At 34.5% G+C, this 27,158-nt stretch overlaps 1 protein-coding gene and 1 pseudogene across 7 annotated transcripts in view; one reads left to right on the top strand and one right to left on the bottom strand.

Annotated features, from left to right (window-relative positions):
* The first annotated feature begins 8,967 nt into the window (after positions 1-8,967).
* Positions 8,968-15,180, top strand: LOC127865203 (ATP-dependent DNA helicase RecQ-like; annotated as a pseudogene).
* Positions 11,573-27,158, bottom strand: part of LOC127865216 (uncharacterized) — a 31,818-nt gene continuing 16,232 nt past the window's right edge. For 2 of the 7 annotated variants that reach the window (XM_052405220.1, XM_052405215.1), the window contains exons 6-7: positions 13,121-13,389; positions 11,573-12,798 (exon numbers count right to left, since the gene is read on the bottom strand). In XM_052405220.1, coding sequence (XP_052261180.1) covers positions 12,086-12,798; positions 13,121-13,334 — 927 coding nt within the window. In that variant the 5' untranslated portion in view covers positions 13,335-13,389 and the 3' untranslated portion in view covers positions 11,573-12,085. Of the gene's footprint in view, positions 12,799-13,120; positions 13,390-18,139; positions 18,282-19,125; positions 19,299-19,570; positions 19,656-20,013; positions 20,789-27,158 lie in introns of all 7 variants that reach the window. The other 5 variants (XM_052405221.1, XM_052405222.1, XM_052405218.1 and 2 more) reach the window with 5 other exon arrangements.

Genomic DNA, 27,158 nt, shown 5'->3' with positions numbered 1-27,158 from the left:
CCATCTTACTTGTACAGAATGTTGCAATTATCATACTGCTACAGAATGTTGTAATCATCATACCATTACCGAATGTTGTAATATCTTATTCTGCTACAGAATGTTGTAATATCATCATACTGCTACAAAAAGTTGTAATCATCATACTGCTACAGAATGTTGTAATCATCTATACTGCTACAGAATGTTGTAATAATCAAATTGCTATAGACAGTTGTAAGCAGTATGATGATTGCAAATTACTGTAGCAGTATAATCTGAGGGATACAGAATGTTGTAATCATCATACTTCTACAGAATGTTGTAATCATCATACCATTACCGAATGTTGTAATCATCATACTGCTAAGGAATGTGGTAATCATCATACTGCTAAAGAATGTTGTAATCATCATACTATTACAAAATGTTGTAATCATCATACTGCTACAGAAAGTTGTAATCATCCTACTGCTCCAGAATGTTGTAGTTTTCACACTGCTATAGAAAGTTGTAAACATTATACTGCTACAGAATGTTGTAATCATCATACTGTAATAGAAAGTTGTAATCATCAAAATGCTACAGAAAGTTGTAATCATCATACTGCTACAGAATGTTGTAATCATCATACTGCTACAGAATGTTGTAACCACCATACTGCTACAGAAAATTATAATCATCATACTGCTACAGAATGTTGTAACCACCATACTGCTACAGAAAGTTATAATCATCATACTGCTACAGAAAGTTGTAATCATCATACTGCTACAGAATGTTGTAATCATCATACTGCTACAGAAAGTTGTAATCATCATACTGCTACGCTACAGAAAGTTGTAATCATCATATTGCTACAGAAAGTTGTAACCATCATACTGCTACAGAATGTTGTAATCATCATACTGCTACAGAAAGTTGTATTGATCATTCTGCTACAAAATGTTGTTATCATCAAACTGCTACAGAATGTTGTAATCATTATACTGCTACAGAAAGTTGTAATCATCATACAGCTACAGAATGTTATTATCATCATACTGCTACAGAGAGTTTTAATCATCATACTGCTACAGAAAGTTGTAATCATCATACTGCTACAGAATGTTGTAATCATCATACTGCTACAGCAAGATGTAGTCATCATACTGTTACAGAATGTTGTATTGATCATACTGCTTCAAAATGTTGTTATCATCAAACTGCTACAGAATGGTGTAATCATTATACTGCTACAGAATGTTGTAATCATCATACTGCTACAGAATGTTGTAATCATCATACAGCTACAGAATGTTGTAATCATCATACTGCTACAGAATGTTATTATCATCATACTGCTACAGAGAGTTTAAATCATCATACTGCTACAGAAAGTTGTAATCATCATACTGCTACAGAATGTTGTAATCTTCATACTGCTACAGACAGTTGTAATCATCATACTGCTTCAGAAAGTTGTAATCATCATATTGCTACAGAAAGTTGTAACCATCATACTGCTACAGAATGTTGTAATCATCATACTGCTACAGAAAGTTGTATTGATCATACTGCTACAAAATGTTGTAATCATCAAACTGCTACAGAATGTTGTAATTATTATACTGCTACAGAAAGTTGTAATCATCATACAGCTACAGAATGTTGTAATAATCATACTGCTACAGAATGTTGTAATCATCATACAGCTACAGAATGTTGTAATCATCATACTGCTACAGAATGTTGTTATCATCATACTGCTACAGAGAGTTTTAATCATCATACTGCTACAGAAAGTTGTAATCATCATAATGCTACAGAATGTTGTAATCATTATACTGCTACAGAAAGTTGTAATCATCATACAGATACAGAATGTTGTAATAATCATATTGCTACACAATGTTGTAATCATCATACAGCTACAGAATGTTGTAATCATCATACTGCTACAGAATGTTGTTATCATCATACTGCTACAGAGAGTTTTAATCATCATACTGCTACAGAATGTTGTAATCATCATACAGAATGTTGTAATCATCATACTGATACAGAAAGCTGTAATCATCATACTGCTACAGAAAGTTGTAATCATCATACTGCTACGCTACAGAAAGTTGTAATCATCATATTACAACAGAAAGTTGTAATTATCATACTACTTCATAAAGTTGTAATCGTCATACTGCTACAAAATGTTGTTATCATCATACTGATACAGAAAGTTGTAATCATCATACTGCTACAGAATGTTGTAATCATCATACTGCTACAGAATGTTGTATTGATAATACTGCTACAGAATGTTGTAATCATCATACTGCTACAGAAAGTTGTAATCATCATACTGCTACAGAATATTGTAATCATCATACTGCTACAGAAAGTTGTAATCATCATACTGCTACAGAATATTGTAATTGTATTGATAATACTGCTACAGAATGTTGTAATCATCATACTGCTACAGAAAGTTGTAATCATCATACTGCTACAGAATATTGTAATCTGTATATATTGTACTGCTACAGAAAGTTGTAATCATCATACTGCTACAGAATGTTGTAATCATCATACTGCTACAGAAAGTTGTAATCATCATACTGCTTCAGAAAGTTGTAATCATCATATTGCTACAGAATGTTGTAATCATCATACTGCTACAGAGAGTTTTAATCATCATACTGCTACAGAAAGTTGTAATCATCATACAGCTACAGAATGTTGTAATCATCATACTGCTACAGAATGTTGTTATCATCATACTGCTACAGAGAGTTTTAATCATCATACTGCTACATAAAGTTGTAATCATCATACTGCTATAGAATGTTCTAATCATCATACTGCTACAGAATGTTGTGATCATCATACTGCTACAGAATGTTGTAATCATCATACTGCTACGCTACAGAAAGATTTAATCATCATATTACTACAGAAAGTTGTAATCATCATCCTACTTCATAAAGTTGTAATCGTCATACTGATACAGAAAGTTGTAACCATCATACTGCTACAGAAAGTTGTAATCATTATACTGCTACAGAATGTTCTAATCATCATACTGCTACAGAAAGTTGTAATCATCCTACCGCTTCGCTACAGAAAGTTGTAATCATCATACTGCTACAGAAAGAAGTATTCATCATACTTCTACAGAAAGTTATAATCATCATACTCCTATAGAATGTTGTAATCATCATACTGCTACAGAATGTTGTTATCATCATACTGCTACAGAGAGTTTTAATCATCATACTGCTACATAAAGTTGTAATCATCATACTGCTATAGAATGTTCTAATCATCATACTGCTACAGAATGTTGTGATCATCATACTGCTACAGAATGTTGTAATCATCATACTGCTACGCTACAGAAAGATTTAATCATCATATTACTACAGAAAGTTGTAATCATCATCCTACTTCATAAAGTTGTAATCGTCATACTGATACAGAAAGTTGTAACCATCATACTGCTACAGAAAGTTGTAATCATTATACTGCTACAGAAAGTTGTAATCATCATACTGCTACAGAAAGAAGTATTCATCATACTTCTACAGAAAGTTATAATCATCATACTCCTATAGAATGTTGTAATCATCATACTGCTACAGAAAGTTGTAATCATCATACTGCTACAGAATGTTGTAATCATCATAATGTTACAGAAAGTTGCCATCATCATATCGCTACAGAAAGTTGAAATCACCATACTGCTACAGAAAGTTTTAATCATCATACTGCTACGCTACAGAAAGTTGTTATCATCTTACTGCTACAGACAGTTGTAATCATAATACTGCTACAGAATGTTGTAATTTGATGGATTTTGACTTCTTGTCTATTCATGAAGATTTCAATGGCTGCAGCATTCCCCTCATGTCCCATTCGCCTGAACCCCATACCTGTGTCCTACAAGTACAACACTTTCAGTTGCATATACACAGTCATCGTGGAATTCCACGACTGCATCAATCATGTCCTCGTCGGCGAATCCGCCGTGCATTACAGCACCATGGCATAATTCTTTGACACAGACTTTACTGGCGGTCCGTCATTACAGTCCAGTGATGTTTGAAGATGACCAGTGTCGGCGTTCTAGTAGTTAGAGAACCAGCTCATGTTCTCCGGCTCGGACAGGTTTAAATGTCTAAAAGAAACAGAAACTGAGTAGTCAGGCGGAGTCATCGGACCATGAATATGGGAAAGTAAGGAAGCCTAGTTCTCATAGTGCTGGGCACCACACAACACCCAGTTCTAAAGAACAGCGGGATAGTGAACAAAGTGATACGTGTGGACAACGGAAGCTGGTGACCGGAAGTACAAGTAAAATTACTGCAGGTGGTAGGTCAAAGTCACCAGAGGACACAAGAGGTTCCTCACGCAACCGGAAGCGGATAACCGGAAGTATAAGTAAAATTACTGCAGGTGGTAGGTCTTATAGATCACCATCTTCCAGTAAGTCAAAGTCATCAGAAGACAAAAGAGATTCTTCACACAACCGGAAGCGGACAACCGGAAGTACAAGTAAAATTACTGCAGGTGGTAGGTCTTGTAGATCACCATCTTCCAGTAGGTCACAGTTATCAGAAGACAGAAGTGACTCTTCGCGCAACCGGAAGCGGACAACCGGAAGTAGGAGTAGAATAACTGCTGGTGGTAGGTCTTATAGATCACAATCTTCTGGTCACAGTCACCAGAAGACAGAAGAAGGTCTTCACGTAGCAGTCGGAAGTGTAAGACTTACAGCGACAAAGGTCACCGGAAGTCACCAACAAGAGATGAAAGCAAAGATAATGGAAGGACTTATAGGTCTCCATTATCATCATCTAAAAAACGGTTGACGGTTTCACACAAGACCAACGGACGATAATCAAGAAGTAGAAAAGTAAATGTGCATAGATCGTCGTCCAGTTCAGAGTCAGATGGGGGTGTGAGACCACGTAGGTGTATGGACAGTACACATGAAAAGTAAAAGGAAAACAAGAAAGACACATTCAAGTCGTTCATCAAGCCCAGACTCCGAATCGAGGTCAAGGTCACATAAAGATAAGGCAAAAAACAGTCGAAAGTACGATAACGATGGTTCTTCTCAAAAACGTAGCTTTCGAAGACAGGGTGATATCTGAAACACCCGAAGGCGTTGCGTTATGATGGGAAAACCAGTTGGTTATCATTTAAGCGAAAGTTTGATAGCTACCAAAAGGTGATGAATTGGTCGGAAGACGAATGCAAAGATTATCTGTTGTGGAGTTTAGAGGGCTTCTCTTGACTTCTTCACTATAACGACAACAGAAAATGAACGATATTCGTTTCGTCGGTTAATGAAGTCGTTGGAGTCTCGTTTTGGTACCAAGTGGTAACTTCGTGAGACATCGAAAGCAAAGTTCCGGCAGGCTGTGCAAGGGCAGGAGGAGTCGTTGGAAGATTGGGCCGACCGTGTGCTTACTTTAGCCACACCAGCATTTGCGGATCTTCCAGAAACCACATGCGGTATGAAGCGATTGCCCGGTTTTGCCAGGGGTGTAATGACAAAGAGGCAGCAATAGCATGCTTGTTTGGAAAATCCCTCGAGCATGGAAGAAGCCCTCGACCTGGTGAAACAGCACCAATACATATCGCTGGCAGTAGATGGCAAAAAGAACAGACGGGGCAGTGAAGACATATCTGTAAATGCCTTGCAGTCATCTTCCGAATCAAAGACAGAAGAGCTTATAGCATCTGCTTTGAAAGAATTTGCCAAGCAAATGCATATTACCCCGCATACAGCCGTGGTAAAGGAGACCTAGTCTGATAAGAAGCCAGAAAGATGGGGGCCATGTTTCTTCTTTGGAAAGATGGGTCACCGAAAAAGAGATTGCATACAATATCAGGAATGGTTAAAGAAAAAAGAAAGAAAATAGGCCCGACAAGGGGCTGGACGGGAAGACCACACGTCCGAGCCCAAAACAGTGAAGACTGATTGTCTACCGGAAAGGTCGGTTGGGGAGAGAGAGATAGGGGCAATTTCTAATGGCAGGGTCTGTGACTCGCCAAAGGTTTTCAAGAAATCCCAAAAGATAATATCTCACCAAAAACAACAACAAAATATAAAGAGCGTTGATGTTCCTAAACGACCAGTTAACTGCGGATCACAAGTAAATAAATCAGTTGTTACAGATTCATGCGGTAGAGTATCTGACTCGCCGAACATATTAGAATTACCAAAACAGGCAGAAAATGGGAGAAGTCAGCATATCTCACAGCATATTCCGCCGGGTTCAGTAATAACTCCTGTAGGTGGGGCCTGTAGAGCAATGCACAAGGATCAATTGAGTCAACAGAAATCACAGTCAAGTTTAAATCATATTGACAACGGTAAAGAGAAGCAGTCCACTGAGCAAGGGACAAGTTCCGGAGCACCAAGTGACTCAATAAAGATATGCCGGGTACAGGAAGGTTCTTTCGTAGTGAAAATCAAGGTTGGTGATTTAGAACTGAATGCAAAGTTGGATTCACTACATTATAAATTTGTTATGACCATGTAAAAAAAAGTTCAAAAATGACTTTTTTTCTATTAATGCCAAAACAGCAAAATTTCAATCTTTTCATGTTGTTCAAGACTTGTGCTAGTTACTACACACATAATACATGTATAATGACCATGTCAGGCATGCAAATAAAAAAAGTTCAAAAAAGACTTTTTTTTCTATCAATGCCAAAACAGCAAAACTTTTTTCTTTTTATGTTGTTCAAGAGTTGAAATATTATTATACACATTATAAATGTACAATTACCATGTCAGGCATGCAAATAAAAAAAATAAAAAAGACTTTTCTATCAATGCCAAAATAGCAAAATTTCTATCTTTTCAGGTTGTTCAAGACTTGTGCTAGTTACTACACACATTATTTATGTATAATGACCATGTCAGGCATGCAAATAAAAAAGTTCAAAAATGACTTTTTTCTCTATCAATGCCAAAACATCAAAATATCTATTTTTTCAGGTTGTTCAAGAGTTGTGCTAGTTACTTAACACATTGTATGTCAGGCATGCAAATAAAAAAGTTAAAAAATGATTTATTTTCTATCAATGCCAAAACATCAAAATATCTTTTTTTTCAAGTTGTTTTAGAGATGTGCTAGTTACAACACACATTATTAATTTGTTATGACCATGTCAGGCATGCAAATAAAAAAGGTTCAAAAATGACTTTTTTTCTATCAATGCCAAAACATGAAAATTTCTTATTTTTCAAGTTGTTTTTGAGTTCAGCAAGATACTACACACATTATAGATTTGTTATGTCAGGCATGCAAATAAAAAAAGTTCAAAAGTGAGTTTTTTTCTATCATTGCCAAAACAGCAAAATTTCTTTCTTTTTATGTTTCTTAAGAGATGTGCTAGTTATTACACACATTATAAATTTGTTATGACCATGTCAGGCATGCAAATAAAAAAAAGTTCAAAAATGACTTTTTTTTATCAATGCCCAAACAGCAAAATTTCTATGTTTTCATGTTGTTAAAGACTTGTGCTAGTTAGTACACTCATAATAAATGTATAATGACCATGAAAGACATGCAAAAAAAAAAAGTTCAAAAATGACTTTTTTTCTATCAATGCCAAAACATCAAAATTTGTTTATTTTTATGTTGTTCAAGAGTTGGGCTATTTACTACACACATTATAAATGTGTAATTACCATGTCAGGCATGCAAATAAAAAAGTTCAAAAATGACTTTTTTTCTATCAATGCCAAAATAGCAAAATTTATATCTTTTCAGGTTGTTCAAGAGTTGTGCTAGTTACTACACTGATTACAAATTTGTTATGCATGTAAGGCATGCATATGAAAAAAAGTTCAAAAATGACCTTTTCTCTATCAATGCCAAAGCAGCAAAATTTCTTTCTTCTTAAGTTGTTTTAGAGATATGCTAGTTACTTCACACATTATAAATTTGTTATGACCATGTCAGGCATGCAAACAAAAAAAGTTCAAAAATGACAAAAACAGCAAAATTTCTATCTTTTCATGTTGTTCACGAGTAGGCTAGTTACCACACACATTATCAATGCATAATGTCAGGCATGCAAATAAAAAAAGTTCAAAAAAATGACGCAAATAAATAAAAGTTCAAAAATGCCTTTTTTTCTATAATGCCAAAACAGCAAAATTTCTTTCTTTTTAAATTGTTTTTTAGTTCAGCAAGTTACTTCACACATTATAAATTTGTTATGACCATGTCAGGCATGCAAATAAAAAAAGTTTTGACTTTTTTCCTAACAAGGCCAAAACAGCAAAATTTCTATCATTTCAGGTTGTTCAAGAGTCGTGCTAGTTACAACACACATTATAAATTTGTTATGACCATTGATAGAAAAAAGTCATTTTTGAACTTTTTGTTATTTGCATGCCTGACATGGTAATTATATATTTATAATGTGTGTTATAATATCCTAACTCTTGAACAACATAAAAAGAAACAAATTTTGATGTTTTGGCATTGATAGAAAAAAAGTCATTTTTGAACTATTTTTATTTGCATGGTCATCATACATTAATAATGTGTGTAGTAGAAAAAGTCTTGAAGAACCCGAAAAGATAGAAATTTTGCTTTTTGGCACATTCTATACATAGATGGTGACGTCACTACGTTATTGTCACCTCTATGCTAGGACGCATCACATTCCCCTGGTTAGGGGATTTGTGATTCCGCCAAAATAGTTCCGCGTAGGAATGAATATTTTTTTTTTATGAGAAAAACGGTGTTGAATATGTGTTTAAAATGGAATGTTATTTAAAGAAATGTTATTAAATTATGTTTAAGGGTGATTTCAAATGTCTATAAAGAAGAATTGCAATTATTAGAAACATGTTTATCTGTCTTACTTTCGCTTTCACAATTCAATCGTAAACATGGCAAGTCCAAGAGATATCATACTTGAGGTTGCTAAAAAGGGAGGATTTCCTATGCCACTGAAGGATCTGCAAATCGAAGCGTTACTTTGTGTCATTGAAAAACGTGACATTATGGCTATACTCCCAACAGGTTATGGTAAAAGCCTGATTTACCAGCTGGCACCACTTATCCTTAAAGATTATTATAATCTACAGAAGTATGTTTGCATCGTGTTGACACCTTTGAACAGTATTATGCAAGATCAGATCATTGCACTGCAAAAGATTGGAGTACAAGCCTGTTGTTTGGACTATTAACTGTCAGGGTGGTCAAGCATTGTTTGATGATGATGATGATGAAGGGGGTGCTAAATCAGATGGAGATGTAATATTAACGGTCCCTATGTCCGATATTGCTGATGGAAAGTTCCCATTGGTGTATTCTCACCCCGAGGCGCTTTTAAGCACTGATACGGGGAAATCCTTGATACAAAATTTGGAGAATAAAAAAATAATTTCGTGCATAGCTGTAGACGAGGCACACATGATTCTGGAATGGTAATTGTTTCTATTATTTATACTGATGTTTAATACATATACACATGGCTGGTAGATTTAACACTTGAAAAATTGTGATTAAACAGGTACTTAATCCACCCCTGATCCAGGTCTCCAAGTCACCTCACCAACAAATTTTCACCTACACGATTATAGCCATTCACTAAGCAAATATGAAGATATTAACTGAGTAAGATATGTGAAATACTCCAGAGTTTGGCAGTTATTTCACCAATCTTGATCTTAAATTTGATCCTCAAACTGATCCTGGATCATGTACTAATTCCAATTTCAATGACTGCATGACTACTGAAATGCTTGGAAAATTTTCACGTGGATTCCGTTTTATATTCTGAACAATTAACCCTTTGCATGCTGGGAAATTTGTCGTCTGCTAAAATGTTGTCTGCTAAATTTCTAAAATTAGCATTTTCTTCGATTGTTTTTCAAAGAATGCTATCAGAATAGCAAACAGTTTGGATCCTGATGAGACGCCACGTTTTGAGGCGTCTCATCTGGATCCAAACTGTTTGCAAAGGCCTTCAAATTCCGGTTCCAGCGCTCAAAGGGTTAATGAAGAACAATCTTTAATGAAGTATGACTGAGTTACGATAATACTTGATCCCGATATAACTTTTGGCACTTGATCCTTTGTGAACATGGGGCCAGATGATCACTTCAGGATGCATTTTTTTTTAAACAACACACACAACTGAATACTATGTGTTTATTAATACATAAAATACATATATAAGTCCAAAAGAGGTATAATGATAAACACAATAATGACATCAATAATGCTTGACTGTTTTAAAATGGTTTATGATTATGACAATGATGGTCAGCTGACGACAATCATTTGAGACACTGCATACAGTTTTCTGCTCAACAACTCTGAATTGACACTTGTAAGAACTACATAGCAATTTTTAAAATAAGTTAAAACAGGGTCTTTATTCATATTTTTTTCACTGAAAATGTTTCATACTTAAAAGAGCAAAACCATGGGATAGTATTATGGACCTATGTCTCTGGCTCATCTAACCTGACAGATAATTGATTTCCAATCCTGTGCATTTTATGTCATGTTTTTCTTTCACAAATAAAAAACATTCAATAATACAAGTTGACATGAGGTGAGGTAGCAACAATTGTAAGTTTAAATGACAAAAGTCTAAGTAACACATATTGAATTTCACTTAAATAATTCAAATAAGACAGGAAATTTTACTAATAACACTATTTGTACCTCAATTTCATCAATATCATAACAGTTTTATCATATACATGTTTTTATAATTATATACACGGAAAAGTACAACACGAATTTATTTATAATATTACGTTAAAATATAACTCACAGTTAGGCTGAGAAAATAAACATGTCACTCATGACCAGAACAACCAAGACTCACACAACTTTTGTCACCAGTGGCTATTTTAAAACATTATAATGAATAAATCATGCAAAACAAGTTAAAAGCTACACAATTTTTAACACAAATTGAAAATAAATAAGGAAGTGTTTGCATATTTCATCTAAACAAGAGATGTGTTTGTCAGAAACACAATGCCCCCTATTGCGCCGCTTTGAATCCATATCTTTGACCTTGAAGGATGACCTTGACCTTTCACCACTCAAAATGTGCAGCTCCATGAGATACAAAATGTACACATGCATGCCAAATATCAAGTTGCTACATGTATCTTCAATATTGAAAAAGTTATTGCAAAACTTTAACCTTCGTTAAAGTTTTAGGTTAAAGTTTTGGGACAGAATAACAGACAGACAGACAGACAGGCCAAAAACAATATACCCCCCGATCATTCGATCCGGGGGCATAAAAATGATTGCATGAACAAGACTGACGTATGCTTCATCAATCACATATTACTATGAGTGAAGTAGACCACTCTCCATTGCACATATGTGCCCTCACAAAAAGATTTCTCCTTTTAAAATACTTAACCTGATAATACAAATGTCATACTAGTAACTATGTTTTCCAACAATTTTGGGTAAAAATATCCAGTGGAGTAAGTTCATAAGGTGACAACTATTCATAGAAAGTTTGCACTGTTTTTTGCTTCTGATATTTGGGAAGAGAAAAAATGGATGTTATATAGTTAGATGAAAGTAGAATTCTTGTCTTCTTACATAAATGTAATAACATGCATTCTTATGTGATGCCATGGTTATAGGTCCAGTAAATGCAATAAAACTTTTTTTCTGACATATTTTAGCAATCAGACTGTAAAAATTGTAAATGGTTTGACAATTGATACATATTTCTTTAAACAATTAATATCAAAATATTGTGCATCTGGTAGAAGGAATTGCTGGTTGCTAAAATCAAATTTTTGATGGTCTGTGCTCAATATTTACACATGATTTATTTTAAAGGTTACAAAACAATATTAATGTTCCATTAATATTAAGCGCCATAAACCATTTCTCAGACTTCAGGCGTGTGTTTTTATGTTGTTGTTTTTTTTACACAATTTAATTTTCCTGTGCACTTACGTTAAAGAAGGATACAAAACTTGAGTGCAAATAGCAAAAAAACCCACATTTTTTTCAATTTTGCAAAAATAAGTGTGGAAGATCTGACTACTAAAATCAATTTAACGAGTCCTTATTGGCATTAACAGCATCCCTTATTAGTCTTCATTGTCATCAAAAGCAAGCTTATTAACTGCTCTGGAGCTGTGCCTGATTATAAAGTCCTTTAATTTGTCTTTGTTCACAGCACCAATCACATTTGATGAAATTTTCTTGAAAGGATTCATTTGTCTACCCTTCTGATAGTTGAAAGGCCTTATTTTTCGAATTGCATCCCCTAATCTTGAAATATCTTCTGATATTGACTTTCTGGAGTGTCTATCTTTATGTGTCTTGCTTCCTTCTAGTCCATTTACCATTGCACTGATTACAGGTGCTGCTTTCGATATTCTTAGCATAGCTTTATCACTTTTTCCGGCTCTAAGTCCTCTAATTACATGTTTGACAAGACGAATATTATTCTCCTGTTCCATGTCTGCTGGTTTGTTTTTTCCCGGTCGGCCTTTTCTGTTGACCAACAATCCCAGTTTCACTCTAGCACTTTCAAAGTCTAACAACAGGCATTCAGTTTTAGTAAGGAAGTTGACACACTCAATAGCATACTTTGATTTGTAGGATGACAATCCTATAAACAGTGGAATGAATCGTTTCATAAGAATTGTAATCATGTCTATATCACCTGATTTTATTGCATCATTGAACATGATAAAATCCATTGCAACTCTGACAATCCCAAGGCTGTATGAAAACACACCATCTTCTGCTTCGTCAGTTTTACAATCTTCAGGCACTCTTATGCGGACAGCTTCACCTGAAAGCCAAACAAAATTATTTTTACAATAGAAAAGCTATCATCATAAACAAATAACTTAAAGATACAATAAGTTGTAATTTACCTCTGACTTATTAGACTGACATATGTTAAAAAAGCGAGTTTCCAATTAAAGGTTACACATACCAGGAAATAATATAATATTTTTGATAAAAAAAAACAAAGAAAGAAAAATCAAGACGAGGCATTCAGTAAATGCACATGATCTGGATTGGATGTTTATTAGTGAGTTTTGTGAAACAAAGCACAAATTAGGTCAATGTCAAATATGGGTTTGAATTAAGAATTTATATCTAATTACCATTTATGATAAGATCAATGGTTTTCCCGACATCTTTTGAAGGCACCGTAACACAGTACAAATGGCCACTGCGCCAAAGGTATATTTTAGCATCTTTTGGAGCAGAGTATGGGCAGAACAGTGTATCCACCACTTTGGTCACTTGCTCCTGTAACCACTGCTTCTTCCCTTTGGTATTAGAAGTCTTCACTTCTTCCGGAACCAGAGACCCCATGTCTGTCTTGCAATCAGCCCCCCATCTTTCACAAGCTAACTCTATCACAAGAGCTCTGAAAAGATGTAAAATAATTAACAAACAATAAAATAAAAGCTACAATGACAGGGCCTAAGACATTACTGTTAATTGTATTACTCTGAGCCATCACCAACTCTAACAACCCTGTGTTAGCCCTTATACTAAATGATGAAACCACTGTGTCAACATTTATTATGTTGAATCGCTGGTAATAGCAAATGGCAAACAACTACAGTCATGCATAACACTAAAGTGCCAATTTTCTATGTAAATCTCTTAATAGGCATTCAAAATATATTTCTATAATTTTGCTCAAGCAAGAACCAACACAGTCAACAGATTATATGATGATAATGTTAATTTATAATGACAGCATATAAGTGTACAAACCTAGTGACAGTAATGAGGAAGTCTTTGTGTGATTCATATCCATTAGCCTTAACTTGACCATTAACGTTTGTTCTATGAAGAATTGCTCTGTACTGGGCAAGTGATCCCTCTTCACGAGCTGTTTCTGGTATGTAGAAGGTTTTGATGATTTTTCTGAAAATACATAACACACATTTTGTTTCATTTCAGGGGACAGCAGTTTCGACAAGACTTCATTAGAATAGGTTCTGATCTCTTGGCAAGGTTTACTAACATTCCTGTTCTCGTGTTCACTGCTACAGCTTCACCAGATGCTCAAAAGAAGATATGCGCAAGTCTTCAACTTAAAACTCCAAAGATAATAGCAATGAATCCTGATAGACCAAACATTAAATATATTAAAACTGAACGACCGTCTTCTTCAAACACACAAGACCATCTGGATGAGAACCTTACTCCTATGGCTGAACAGCTTATCAAAGAAAAACATCAATATCAACTTACTATCATGTACACGGACACACATGTAATAAGCTATGCCTATGCTTTCTTTGAGAAAAAAATGGTTGACCTTCAGTATGTGGGAGATGCCGTGCCGGAGAACAGACTTTTTGCTCAGTACCACCAAACATACACAGAAAAAAATGAAACAACACATAGTCAAAGAGATATGCAAAGAAAATTCGAAGATCAGACTCATATTTGCAACTGTAGCCCTTGGAATGTGACTAAATGCACCAAATATCAGAACTGTTATTCATTACAAGCCACCAACTTCCATCGAAAAGTACTTTCAGGAAACTGGCCGGGCCGGAAGGGATGGATTACCAAGTACGGCAGTTATGTATTATAACAATACTGACATACGAAGAAATCGACCAGGAATAGAGCGGCAAATGATACAATATTGCAAGAACAGTTCAAAATGCATGAGACTATTAATGCTGGAATGTTTTGGATATTCAAAAAGTGAAAATATTGATAACAACTTGTGTTGTAGTATTTGTGATAAGAATCTTCAAACAACAGTTGCCTAATACAAAACAAGAATTAGCCTATATGAAAAATGTCACTATAGAGATACCATTCACATACCTCTAACAAGTCTTGCTGAACATGAAATAGTTCTTCGATGACTGGAGACAACTGGTCAAACCTCTCTGTTCGACTGTGAGTACCAGATCTCAGAACGCGTGCCGAATCAAAATGTTACCCGTGTCAGCTGACCACCACCCAGGGGAATACTGGCCATGTTGTTAAACTCATCACCTGAAAATAACCAAAACAAATAATTAATTGTTGCATTTTATTTGTTTCATAAAAATACTAATTTGTTTCAATGCACATTCTTGTAGTATTTTTAATTGTTTATGTTTTCTTTACCCATATACAATATATTTGGTATGCCTAAAGTTTAGGACACTGTGATTAAAGAATTTAAGTGTTATGTGCGTATTTTTCCGAATAATAGAGACACGTATAAATGGAGAAGACAATTAACTTTTTTCCTTGTTTTCCCTCTGTTATTGTATTCATAAATGAAAACTTTGAGCTTTATGTATATAAAACGAAAATGCTTAAAGCGGGTATATACGATTTTGTCAAATATTTCTGAATTTATATAAACTGTGTAAAAAACTTATTATATATATATTTCAATATAAATTAAAATAAAAGTTAAGAAGAACATATGTCGAAAAATGCGAAATAAGCCAGATATTTAATTCTGAAATTGAAAACGGCTGTACAGCCGAATTCGCCAGCATTTATACCATACATGTACGATGTGCATCTAAACTTACGAGGGGTGTTCCAGAAGTTCGTGGATTTTTTGCTATAACTTTCATTTGGTTACATAAATGGACAAACAAATAGCATGTTAAGAATATTTCGTCCTTTCCAAATCTACTCTCCAAATATCATGGTAATGCATAAAACAATAAATATATATCAGAGATTTAAACATGTGCACATGACGCACGTGTAACGTTTCTGTTCAACGTCAATGACGTTATGAAGTTAACAACTGTCAAATCTTTTCCACATAATCACATCCAACGCAAATGCACTTTATATGTCGGGAAATCCACTTGTCAAAAGTGTCTCTAAACCAGTCAGCGTTAAAAGACGACACTATTCGCTTTGCTGCAACTGTAAGTTCCTATTTACTTGCAAAGCGAATACCGCGCAACTGTGATTTAACTTCCGGGAAGACGGGGAAGTCCATAGGGGCCAAATCCGGGCTGTAAGGAGGACTTAGGCGCTGTAACGTGAAATTTGCCGTAAATTCTGTTTATCAACGACATTTAAACCAAATTTAAATTCGCGTAACGCTCATACTTATAATAAAATACACGCGTGCGCCGCATGTCGTTACTGAGGTCTCTATGGCATGTCGTTTCAAACGCGCTTTATGGAATTCATGCATTTTTAGCTTATATATAAAGTACGTGATAATTGGTTTGTATAATATGTAAATTTCATTGACTTTAACCAGCAAACTAATAAGTTATAGCGAAAATACACGAACTTCTGGAACACCCCTCGTGGTTTAACAGGTTTATAATACAAAGACGAATGCTTCGGTTATTGTAGGAAAATATGTACGTCACTATCGGCTCGGGGCGCTAATTTGTCTTTGCTGCATTTTATGAAATTCGGCTTTAATGTATAATTTTTCTTGCCTATTTTGTGTTATTGTAACATATTTTATCAATATATTACAATTAAACACATATAAAAAATCGTATATACCCGCTTTAATATGGTGTTTGTGAAACAGAAACCAGCCAAAACATTTTCATTAGTATTAGCAATAATAAATACCATTTCTGACACAAACATTTTTGTAGAATGGGAATAGTGTATAACATAATGATGTATATTGTAACTGAACAGAGTTTCAAACAGTTTATCAAGCAACTAAACTGTAATATGTTGCAACATATAAGGGAAAGATCAAGGATCCGATATGGTACAGGGTGCTGCATAAAAGGAGCAGGGTGGAAATTTGGACCAAAAAATTTCTTTTAGTTTGCTATATCCAGGGTACTCATTAGTCAAATTGCATGTGATCAAGGGTTTAAAGCACATCAGCTGCAATTTTCATTAAATATTGGGAAAATTAAATATTTTCATAATTTTTTGTTGGCCAGAACAGAGGGGCAGGAGGGAAGAACAAAAAAGGAGCAGGTTGCAGCACCCTCCTGTTTTACTTTAGATCTTTCCCTAGACATACATTGTATATAACTAAAGCAAAGCAAAAGTAAACAGTGTGGCCGTAACACATGCTTATTACGTCATATTTTACTAGTATGCGAAGCAGGAAAGTGTAAACATCGTTGACAATTTTAAAAATCCATGTTAAGTATCTTATTTTTCAATTGACTTTAATGAATAAAGAAAAGACTTTTGAGCCGATACAAAAAACCCATAATAACACAAACTGAAATAGATAAAAACGGACTATGTAAATATTTCAACAAAAGCATGACACCTTGTGCACATTTTCCTTCTTTCTGGGGGAATTTGTTTTTAAATTAGGGAAAAAAATAAACCTTTGGGGTCAAATTTTCGGCCTCAAAAATATGCCCTGTAAAGAATATGGAAAAACAACAAGAACATGAACTTGGAAACTGTGGTCTAACTCGAACTAAATACCTCTCCCAGCAGATGTATATAATGACTCTATGGTTCCTAATATAGTGTCCATTATCTAAACACAATTAGGTAATGACTTTGGGTCTTTCATGAACACCTAATTAAAAAAATCCATGTAGCTTAGTTCTTAACTATTTACTAGTATATATTAGTATATATATATATATATATATATATATATATATATATATATATATATATATATATATATATATATATATATATATATATATATATATATTCTTTAAGAAAATATCTAGGACCACTTAAGTTATACAGGGTGCTGCTTAAGTGTTAACCTTTTAGTAAACACTTATTTTTGTTATTAGTAAATTCATTTGCATAAAAAGACAAGACTGTGTATTTTGGTGATTAGTTAACATGGCAACATAATTGGTGTATTTTTAACATGTCCATTATGCTGTTGCTACTTGATTATATTGTTAACAGGTATTTGATTAAAGAAAGATTCCTATTTTAAAACAGTTTTTGCTTGTTGTTTGAATAATGTTTTAAGTGTGTTTTATTCTAGAAAGTGACCATTTTCCTACCAAAAAGCTGTAGGGTTGGTCATTTTTGCAAACTACAATGTTAAGAGAATCTCAATTAACCAAAAAGTCAAAATGTGATTTTAGACCACAAGACTGATTTTCCCAGCTGCGGTCACATATAATGAAGTTAATTGTCAAAATGTACAAAATTTGAATTTAGCCAATTCCATTATTCATTTAATCATATTTATTTGTCCTACTTACAAACATTGGATGAACTTGTGATGGTCTATCAACCACTTGTCTGTATTTATGGTCCACAAGACGAGGTGTTGCCGTAGAAAACATGGACAATGGCTGTATTTCTTCTACCAGTATCCGCATGACAAGCTGAGTACATCTTTTCCTACGAATAAAGAAAATCAAAGCGCTAAAGGCACTGAATTTGTTCGGCATCGCTGTTGTATAATCTTAGACGCAACTCAGTTTTCAAAATTATGTTATAGCTTTTTATATCGCAAGTTTGAAATGACCACGACCCATTCAAATTTATAAAGAGCTTGTCTTAAAGCACTGGTCGAGATGTGTTGTTTTTTTACAAATCATTAATAAAAAGCTTTAAGCTTCATTTTAGGAAAACAGGGCTTAATGCATATGCATTAATTGTCATCCCAGTACCAGAAACTCTCTTTAAACGAAAAACACCACAATATCAGAAAAAGTCGTCCTTGATTAGCCTGTGCACATTGCACAGGCTAATCAGTGTGCACAGGCTAATCTTTTATGACATGCAATAAGCCCCGTTTTCCTTGAAAGCAGCCAATATGTACAGATTTTAATGACAAACACTAGACTGGCCAATGTTGTCTTACAAGCTGTTAAATACTTTTGAATACATACACACTTTGTAGTGTACCAGTGGAGACTATAAACAGGCAGATGCGGTGGATAAGCTAGGATCGTCTGCTTAATTTTACTGCAGTTATCCATACAGGTAGTGGTAACGGTTCCTAGCGTACTTAACGCAGACTGACTTGAAAAATTGTCTCTACATTATTTGTGAGCTAACGCTCACAAATAAAAACTGAACATTACCTTATGTAATTATCTGAATTGAAAATGTATTGCTGGATTACAAACAGAAAGGTTGCAATTCACTTAACATGGTTAACTGTTTCTTATTGTTCTTTTCTTCACTCACATGTTGTATTTGTGCTACTTTCAATCAAGTTGAAAAAATAAATGAATACCTTAATGCTTCATGTTCGTTTGAAGACAAGAAGAAGATGGTAGGGTCAGGTCCTTGGGCAGTTATCTGTTTCGGTTGTGTGCTCAGTCCCTGAAGATCTCTTGGGTCAAATCTGTCGATAAGGATCGACCAATGAGTGTAGTGAAAATCTCTGTTTCCACTACCAAGCCTGACCTGTGGAAAATAAATTTATATTGCTTCTGTTGAATGTACAGACTCTATCTGTTTTAATTGTTGTTTTCTCATTTTTTTATCAATATTATTCTTATATATTAAATATTGTTAAAGTGCAACAAATAGTAAAACATCGATAAAATTATACAGCTTAATTAAAGTTACAAACATTTTAACTTCCTAACCTGATAAGCTTTTTATGTGCCCATCAATGTTGTCAACTGTGATTTTGATGGTTTTCCCATTAGCCAAAGCAGAAACTACATAATGACCATTTATTTGTCCAAGGTCATCCAACATTGGCAGCTTGCTTTTTGTAGGTATTGACATTCCCAGAGTGTGTTAAAACTCCATGAGCTGGAAATGAAATTTGAAATCTAAAGCATTGTTTGATATTTAACAACACTTCAAGCTGCACTCCATAAACTCTAAATCAATATGTTTGACATTGGCATAGGTTGCTTTGAACATAAATGATTTTTATTCAAACTAAAACTAATTTGTATTAACAAAAAAATGTATTTTGAAAGTTCTAGGGTATGACTAAATGTACATATATGTCCGTTTTAGATTGGTAAGAGAAGAAATAGAAACCTGATCTACAATGTAGACTAGTAGTTTAATATATATATATATATTTATATAAAAAATGCTAATGCTAATTTATATCCCTGTTACATGTTCATGTTTTAAGGCCTGAAATAAACATACTTACTCCATTCCCTGCATTATATCTTATACATGATGCAGCAACAGCTTTTTGAAAGGCAATCATGTGGTTGTTCCGTAAGTACATGCCAAGTGCATACATAGCTGCTATGCCATGTTTTTCTCTGGAACTGCAAGATCCATTGGGCAAGACAGGGTTATCAGAAACTGCAACACCTTCGGACATTTCAAGTGCATTAATTTCAGGGGGCATCAGTATTTTCTTCTTATGAAAACTGTATGGATTATTAAGATCTACATTTTGATTTACGGTTGTTGAATACAAATGGTCAAGGCTTTGTGTTTTTGTTTTGCTTGGTATCCCAGAGTATGAATGATCAATGCTGTCTGATTTTGGACTAATAACTGAATCAATACATCTTGATGGAGATGGAGATGGCATCTTAAAAAGTGCCCTTGAACTTTTCTAGATTTTACTGGTACAGTTGTGTCCTTGAACTTCTTAACTACAGGAGAAACAGAATGAATAATTAATCTCTGTGTTCTATCCTCACTCTTCTTTAGTTCTTTCATGTTCATTTGTAAATTCAACTTCATTTCTGATAGTTTGTCCAATATTTTCAAACATGTGTCACAAACCAACAGATTTTCATGTCCTACTTTCACAAGGTCTTCAATATTGCAGCCCAGACATTCAAACTGTTTTTTCAGTAGTATGGATCGCATAGCAACATTTCTAAAGTTTTTCAAATGTCCTTGAGATGAACGATTACAGGTTAGACAGGCCCTCACTGACTTTACTGGAGTTGCTATTTCCATGGCTACAAAAGACAATAACATAGTATTAACAAAATCTGAGCATTACCTTTTCACAGGCTTGTGGTCTTCAAACTGGATATTAAACCACCGCATGCCACATCAAGTTTGTGTAGATAAACTATATACAAATGATGTTTAAGAATACACTTAATACAGCATAGTTAAGCAGGGCTTTTTTCATGCTGATTTTATAGCCGTTATTCAGTCATATTCCCAATGGCAAAACATACCTTTTTTCCAAAATCCACTAAAAAGTTAAACATTCCCAATGGTGAATGGATAGTTTCAGTTTTCAAGTATAGAAATAAAAAGATTTCAGTGTAGAAAAAGGACTGGTAGGTTGAAATAACCATTTTTTCTGATAGGTTTTCAGTTTCTATTTATAACAATTAACCAAGAAATTTTACTAATAATATTTACCCAATTAGGGTGAATTGACACTTCAATTCCAATTTCAAGGGTATGGGTCATGTTCCCAAAGTAGGGTATACCTAAGAGTAAGGAATAAATCAACAAAGTTTCAGCAAGAAAGCTTTTGTATTTTGCTTACAGGGGGATAAATGCAGCAAAAAGTTAACTGGAACTGATTGAATTAGTTATGTTTTGAAATGTAATATCTATACGGCTTTATAACTTTGTAATGATCAAATGCATGACAAATTTTGTAATGACATATTTTTAAATGATTTGTAATAATCATATGTAAAGATTTTTGTAATAACTGAAGGGTCTTTAATTGGTTATTATACATAATACTACATATGTTGTAATCCTCCATACTAAATACAGAAAGAAATTAATCATAATACTTATAAAGAATTTTGCCGGGTCATCTAACTCCCGACAGAATGTGTAATAATCAACTTTTTTGACAGTTGTACCAGGTTGATGATGTGTTCAACCTATGAAAATGTGTAAATGCTTTAGTTTAGAATAAGGTGTGATATACATCATTACATGTTGAGCAATATGGCAACTCATTTTGCTGTAATAAACTATTATACAATCTGAGAAAAAAATTACTAGTACTGGGAAAACATTCTTCAATTAGCATTAAGTGAAAATACTGACCTAAGGCCGGGGATTGAACCCACGACCTCCAGAGTGGTAGTCAGACACTTTAAACCACGTCGCTAAAGATCTATCCCAACAACAAGGCTGTTGGAAGTGACCTTATTTCACTACACTCCTCCCCCTTTTTAATGTTCAAGGCCCAGACACGCCCGCTACAGCATGTCTTGCAATCCGCATGGCCCTCCCAGACACCATTGAACAGCTCAGACCCATTCCCGCATTCACAGTTCTTTTTTGCCTCGTCGCCATTAATGTGAAAATACTGGGCTCAGGCCGGGGATTGAACCCACGACCTCCAGAGTGGTAGTCAGACACTCAAGAGCTAGCCCAACAGCAAGGCTGTTGGAAGTGACCATTTCACTACAGCTACAGAATGTGTGTAATCATCATTCTGTACAAATACTTATAATATTACTATGACTGACACTACAGTTAATGTCACAGGCAGCATATCTAAAAAAAATTGTATCATCATACTGACAGTAATGTAATCACATACTGCTACCTACAGAAAGTTGTAATCACATACTGTACAGAAATTGTAATAATCATACTGTTAAAGAAAGTTGTATAATCATCATACCTACAGTTATAAAATCATCATACTGCTACAGAAATTTGTAATCTTATACTATTACGAATGTTGTAATATCATACCTACAGAATAGTTGTAATCATCATACTGCTACGCTGAGGAAAGTTGTAATCATCATACCTACAGAAAGTTGTAATTTATCATACTGCTACAGTAAACTTGTAATCATCATACTGCTACGCTACAGAAAGTTGTAATCATCATACTGCTACAGAAAGTTGTAAATCATCATACTGCTACATAAATTTGTAATAATCACACTGCTACGCTGCAGAAAGTTGTAATCATCATACTGCTACGCTTCAGAAAGTTGTAGTCATCATCCTGCTACAGAAAGTTGTAATCATCATACTGCTACATAAAGTTGTAACTATCATACTGGTACAGAATGTTGTAATCATCATACTGCTACGCTACAGAAAGTTTAATCATCATACTGCTTCAGAAAGTTGTAATCATCATATTGCTACAGAAAGTTGTAACCATCATACTGCTACAGAATGTTGTAATCATCATACTGCTACAGAAAGTTGTATTGATCATACTGCTACAAATGTTGTTATCATCAAACTGCTACAGAATGTTGTAATCATTATACTGCTACAGAAGTTGTAATCATCATACCAGCGACAGAATGTTGTAATCATCATACTGCTACAGAAAGTTGTAATCATCATACTGCTACAGAAAGTTGTAATCACATACTGCTACAGAAAGTTGTAATCATCATACTGCTACAGATGTTGTAATCATCATACTGACTACAGGCAGTTGTATTGATCATACTGCTACAGAATGTTGTATTCATCATACTGCTGCAGAAAATTGTAATCATCAAATATCATGCATACTGCTACAGATTATTGTAATCATCATACTGCATAGATTGTTGTAATCATCATACTGCTACACGCAAGATGTAGTCATCATACTGCTACAGAATGTTGTAATCATCATACTGCTACAGTAAGATGGTAGTCATCATACTGCTACAGATGTTGTAATCATCATAACTGCTAAAGCAAAGATGTAGTCCTCATACTGCTACAGAATGTTGTAATCATCATACTGCTACAGAATGTTGTAATCATCACACTGCTACGCTGCAGAAAGTTGTAATCATCATACTGCTACGCTTCAGAAAGTTGTAGTCATCATCCTGCTGCAGAAAGTTTGTAATCATCATACTGCTACAGAAAGTTGTAACTATCATACTGGTACAGAATGTTGTAATCATCATACTGCTACGCTACAGAAAGTTGTAATCATCATACTGCTTCAGAAAGTTGTAATCATCATATTACTACAGAAAGTTGTAACCATCATACTGCTACAGAATGCTGTAATCATCATACTGCTACCGAAAGTTGTATTGGATCATACTGCTACAAAATGTTGTTATCATCAAACTGCTACAGAATGTTGGTAATCATTATACTGCTACAGAAAGTTGTAATCATCATACAGCTACAGAATGTTGTAATCATCATACTGCTACAGGATGTTGTAATCATCATACAGCTACAGAATGGTGTAATCATCATACTGCTACAGAATGTTATTATCATCATACTGCTACAGAGAGTTTAATCATCATACTGCTACAGAAAGTTGTAATCATCATACTGCTACAGAATGTTGTAATCATCATACTGCTACCAGAAAGTTGTAATCATCATACTGCTTCAGAAAGTTGTAATCATCATATTGCTACAGAATGTTGTAATCATCATACTGCTACAGAGAGTTTTAATCATCATACTGCTACAGAAAGTTGTAATCATCATACTGCTACAGAAAGTTGTAATTATCATACTGCTAAATAATGTTGTTATCATCATACTGCTACAGAATGTTGTAATCATCATACTGCTACAGAAAGCTGTAATCATCATACTGCTACAGAAAGTTGTAATCATCATACTGCTACGCTACAGAAAGTTGTAATCATCATATAACTACAGAAAGTTGAAATCATCATACTACTTCATAAAGTTGTAATCGTCATACTGCTACAGAATGTAGTTTTCATCATACTGATACAAAAAGTTGTAACCATCATACTGCTACAGAAAGTTGTAATCATTATACTGCTACAGAAAGTTGTAATCATCATACTGCTACAGAATGTTGTAATCATCATACTGCTACAGAAAGTTGTAATCATCATACTGCTACAGAATGTTGTAATCATCATACTGCTACAGAATGTTGTATTGATCATACTGCTACAGAATGTTGTAATCATCATACTGCTACAGAAAGTTGTAATCATCATACTGCTTCAGAATATTGTAATCTTCATACTGCTATAGATTGTTGTAATCATCATACTGCTACAGCAGATGTAGTCATCATACTGCTACAGAATGTGTATTGATCATACCGCTACAAAATGTTGTTATCATCAAACTGCTACAGAATGTTGTAATCATTATACTGCTACAGAAAGTTGTAATCATCATACAGCTACAGAATGTTGTAATCATCATACTGCTACAGAATGTTGTTAATCATCATACAGCTACAGAATGTTGTAATCATCATACTGCTACAGAATGTTGTAATCATCATACTGCTACAGAATGTTGTAATCACCATACTGCTACAGAAAGTTATAATCATCATACTGCTACAGAAAGTTGTAATCATCATACTGCTACAGAATGTTGTAATCATCATACTGCTACAGAAAGTTGTAATCATCATACTGCTACGCTACAGAAAGTTGTAATCATCATACTGCTACAGAAAGTTGAAATCATCATACTGCTACAGTAACTTGTAATCATCATACTGCTACGCTACAGAAAGTTGTAATCATCATACTGCTACAGAAAGTTGTAATCATCATACTGCTACAGAAAGTTGTAATCATCATACTGCTACAGAATGTTGTAATCATCATACTGCTACAGAAAGTTGTTATTATCATACTGCTACAGAAAGTTATAATCATCATACTGCTACAGAAAGTTGTAATCATCATACTGCTTCAGAAAGTTGTAATCATTATATTGCTACAGAAAGTTGTAACCATCATACTGCTACAGAATTTTGAAATCATCATACTGCTACAGAAAGTTGTATTGATCATACTGCTACAAAATGTTGTAATCATCAAACTGCTACAGAATGTTGTAATTATTATACTGCTACAGAAAGTTGTAATCATCATACAGCTACAGAATGTTGTAATAATCATACTGCTACAGAATGTTGTAATCATCATACAGCTACAGAATGTTGTAATCATCATACTGCTACAGAATGTTGTAATCATCATACTGCTACAGAGAGTTTTAATCATCATACTGCTACAGAAAGTTGTAATCATCATACTGCTACAGAATGTTGTAATCATTATACTGCTACAGAAAGTTGTAATCATCATACTGCTACAGAATGTTGTAATCATCATACTGCTACAGAAAGCTGTAATCATCATACTGCTACAGAAAGCTGTAATCATCATACTGCTACGCTACAAAAAGTTTTAATCATCATATTGCTACAGAAAGTTGTAATCATCATCCTACTTCATAAAGTTGTAATCGTCATACTGCTACAGAATGTTGTTATCATCCTACTGATACAGAAAGTTGTAACCATCATACTGCTACAGAAAGTTGTAATCATTATACTGCTACAGAATGTTCTAATCATCATACTGCTACAGAAAGTTGTAATCATCCTACTGCTACGCTACAGAAAGTTGTAATCATCATACTGCTACAAAAAGAAGTATTCATCATACTTCTACAGAAAGTTATAATCATCATACTCCTATAGAATGTTGTAATCATCATACTGCTACAGAAAGTTGTAATCATCATACTGCTACAGAATGTTGTAATCATCATAATGTTACAGAAAGTTGCCATCATCATATCGCTACAGAAAGTTGAAATCATCATATTGCTACAGAAAGTTTTAATCATCATACTGCTACGCTACAAAAAGTTGTTATCATCTTACTGCTACAGACAGTTGTAATCATAATACTGCTACAGAATGTTGTAATTTGATGGATTTTGACTTCTTGTCTATTCATGAAGATTTCAATGGCTGCAGCATTCCCCTCATGTCCCATTCGCCTGAACCCCATACCTGTGTCCTACAAGTACAAAACTTTCAGTTGCATATACACAGTCATCGTGGAATTCCACGACTGCATCAATCATGTCCTCTTGGGCGAATCCGCCGTGCATTACAGCACCATGGCATGGTTCTTTGACACAGACTTTACAGGCGGTCCGTCATTACAGTCCAGTGAAGTTTGAAGATGACCAGTGTCGGCGTTCTAGTAGTTCGAGAACCAGCTCATGTTCTCCGGCTCGGACAGGTTTAAATGTCTAAAAGAAACAGAAACTGAGTAGTCAGGCGGAGTCATCGGACCATGAATATGGGGAAGTAAGGAAGCCTAGTTCTCATAGTGCTGGGCACCACACAACACCCAGTTCTAAAGAACAGCGGGATAGTGAACAAAGTGATACGTGTGGACAACGGAATCTGGTGACCGGAAGTACAAGTAAAATTACTGCAGGTGGTAGGTCAAAGTCACCAGAGGACACAAGAGGTTCCTCACGCAACCGGAAGCGGATAACCGGAAGTATAAGTAAAATTACTGCAGGTGGTAGGTCTTATAGATCACCATCTTCCAGTAAGTCAAAGTCATCAGAAGACAAAAGAAATTCTTCACA

Source organism: Dreissena polymorpha, chromosome 1 (assembly GCF_020536995.1).
Source record: "Dreissena polymorpha isolate Duluth1 chromosome 1, UMN_Dpol_1.0, whole genome shotgun sequence".
Taxonomy (NCBI): Eukaryota; Metazoa; Mollusca; class Bivalvia; order Myida; family Dreissenidae; genus Dreissena; species Dreissena polymorpha.
The sequence above is the reverse complement of the archived record's forward strand: the minus strand, read 5'-3'. Positions and strand labels throughout refer to the sequence as shown.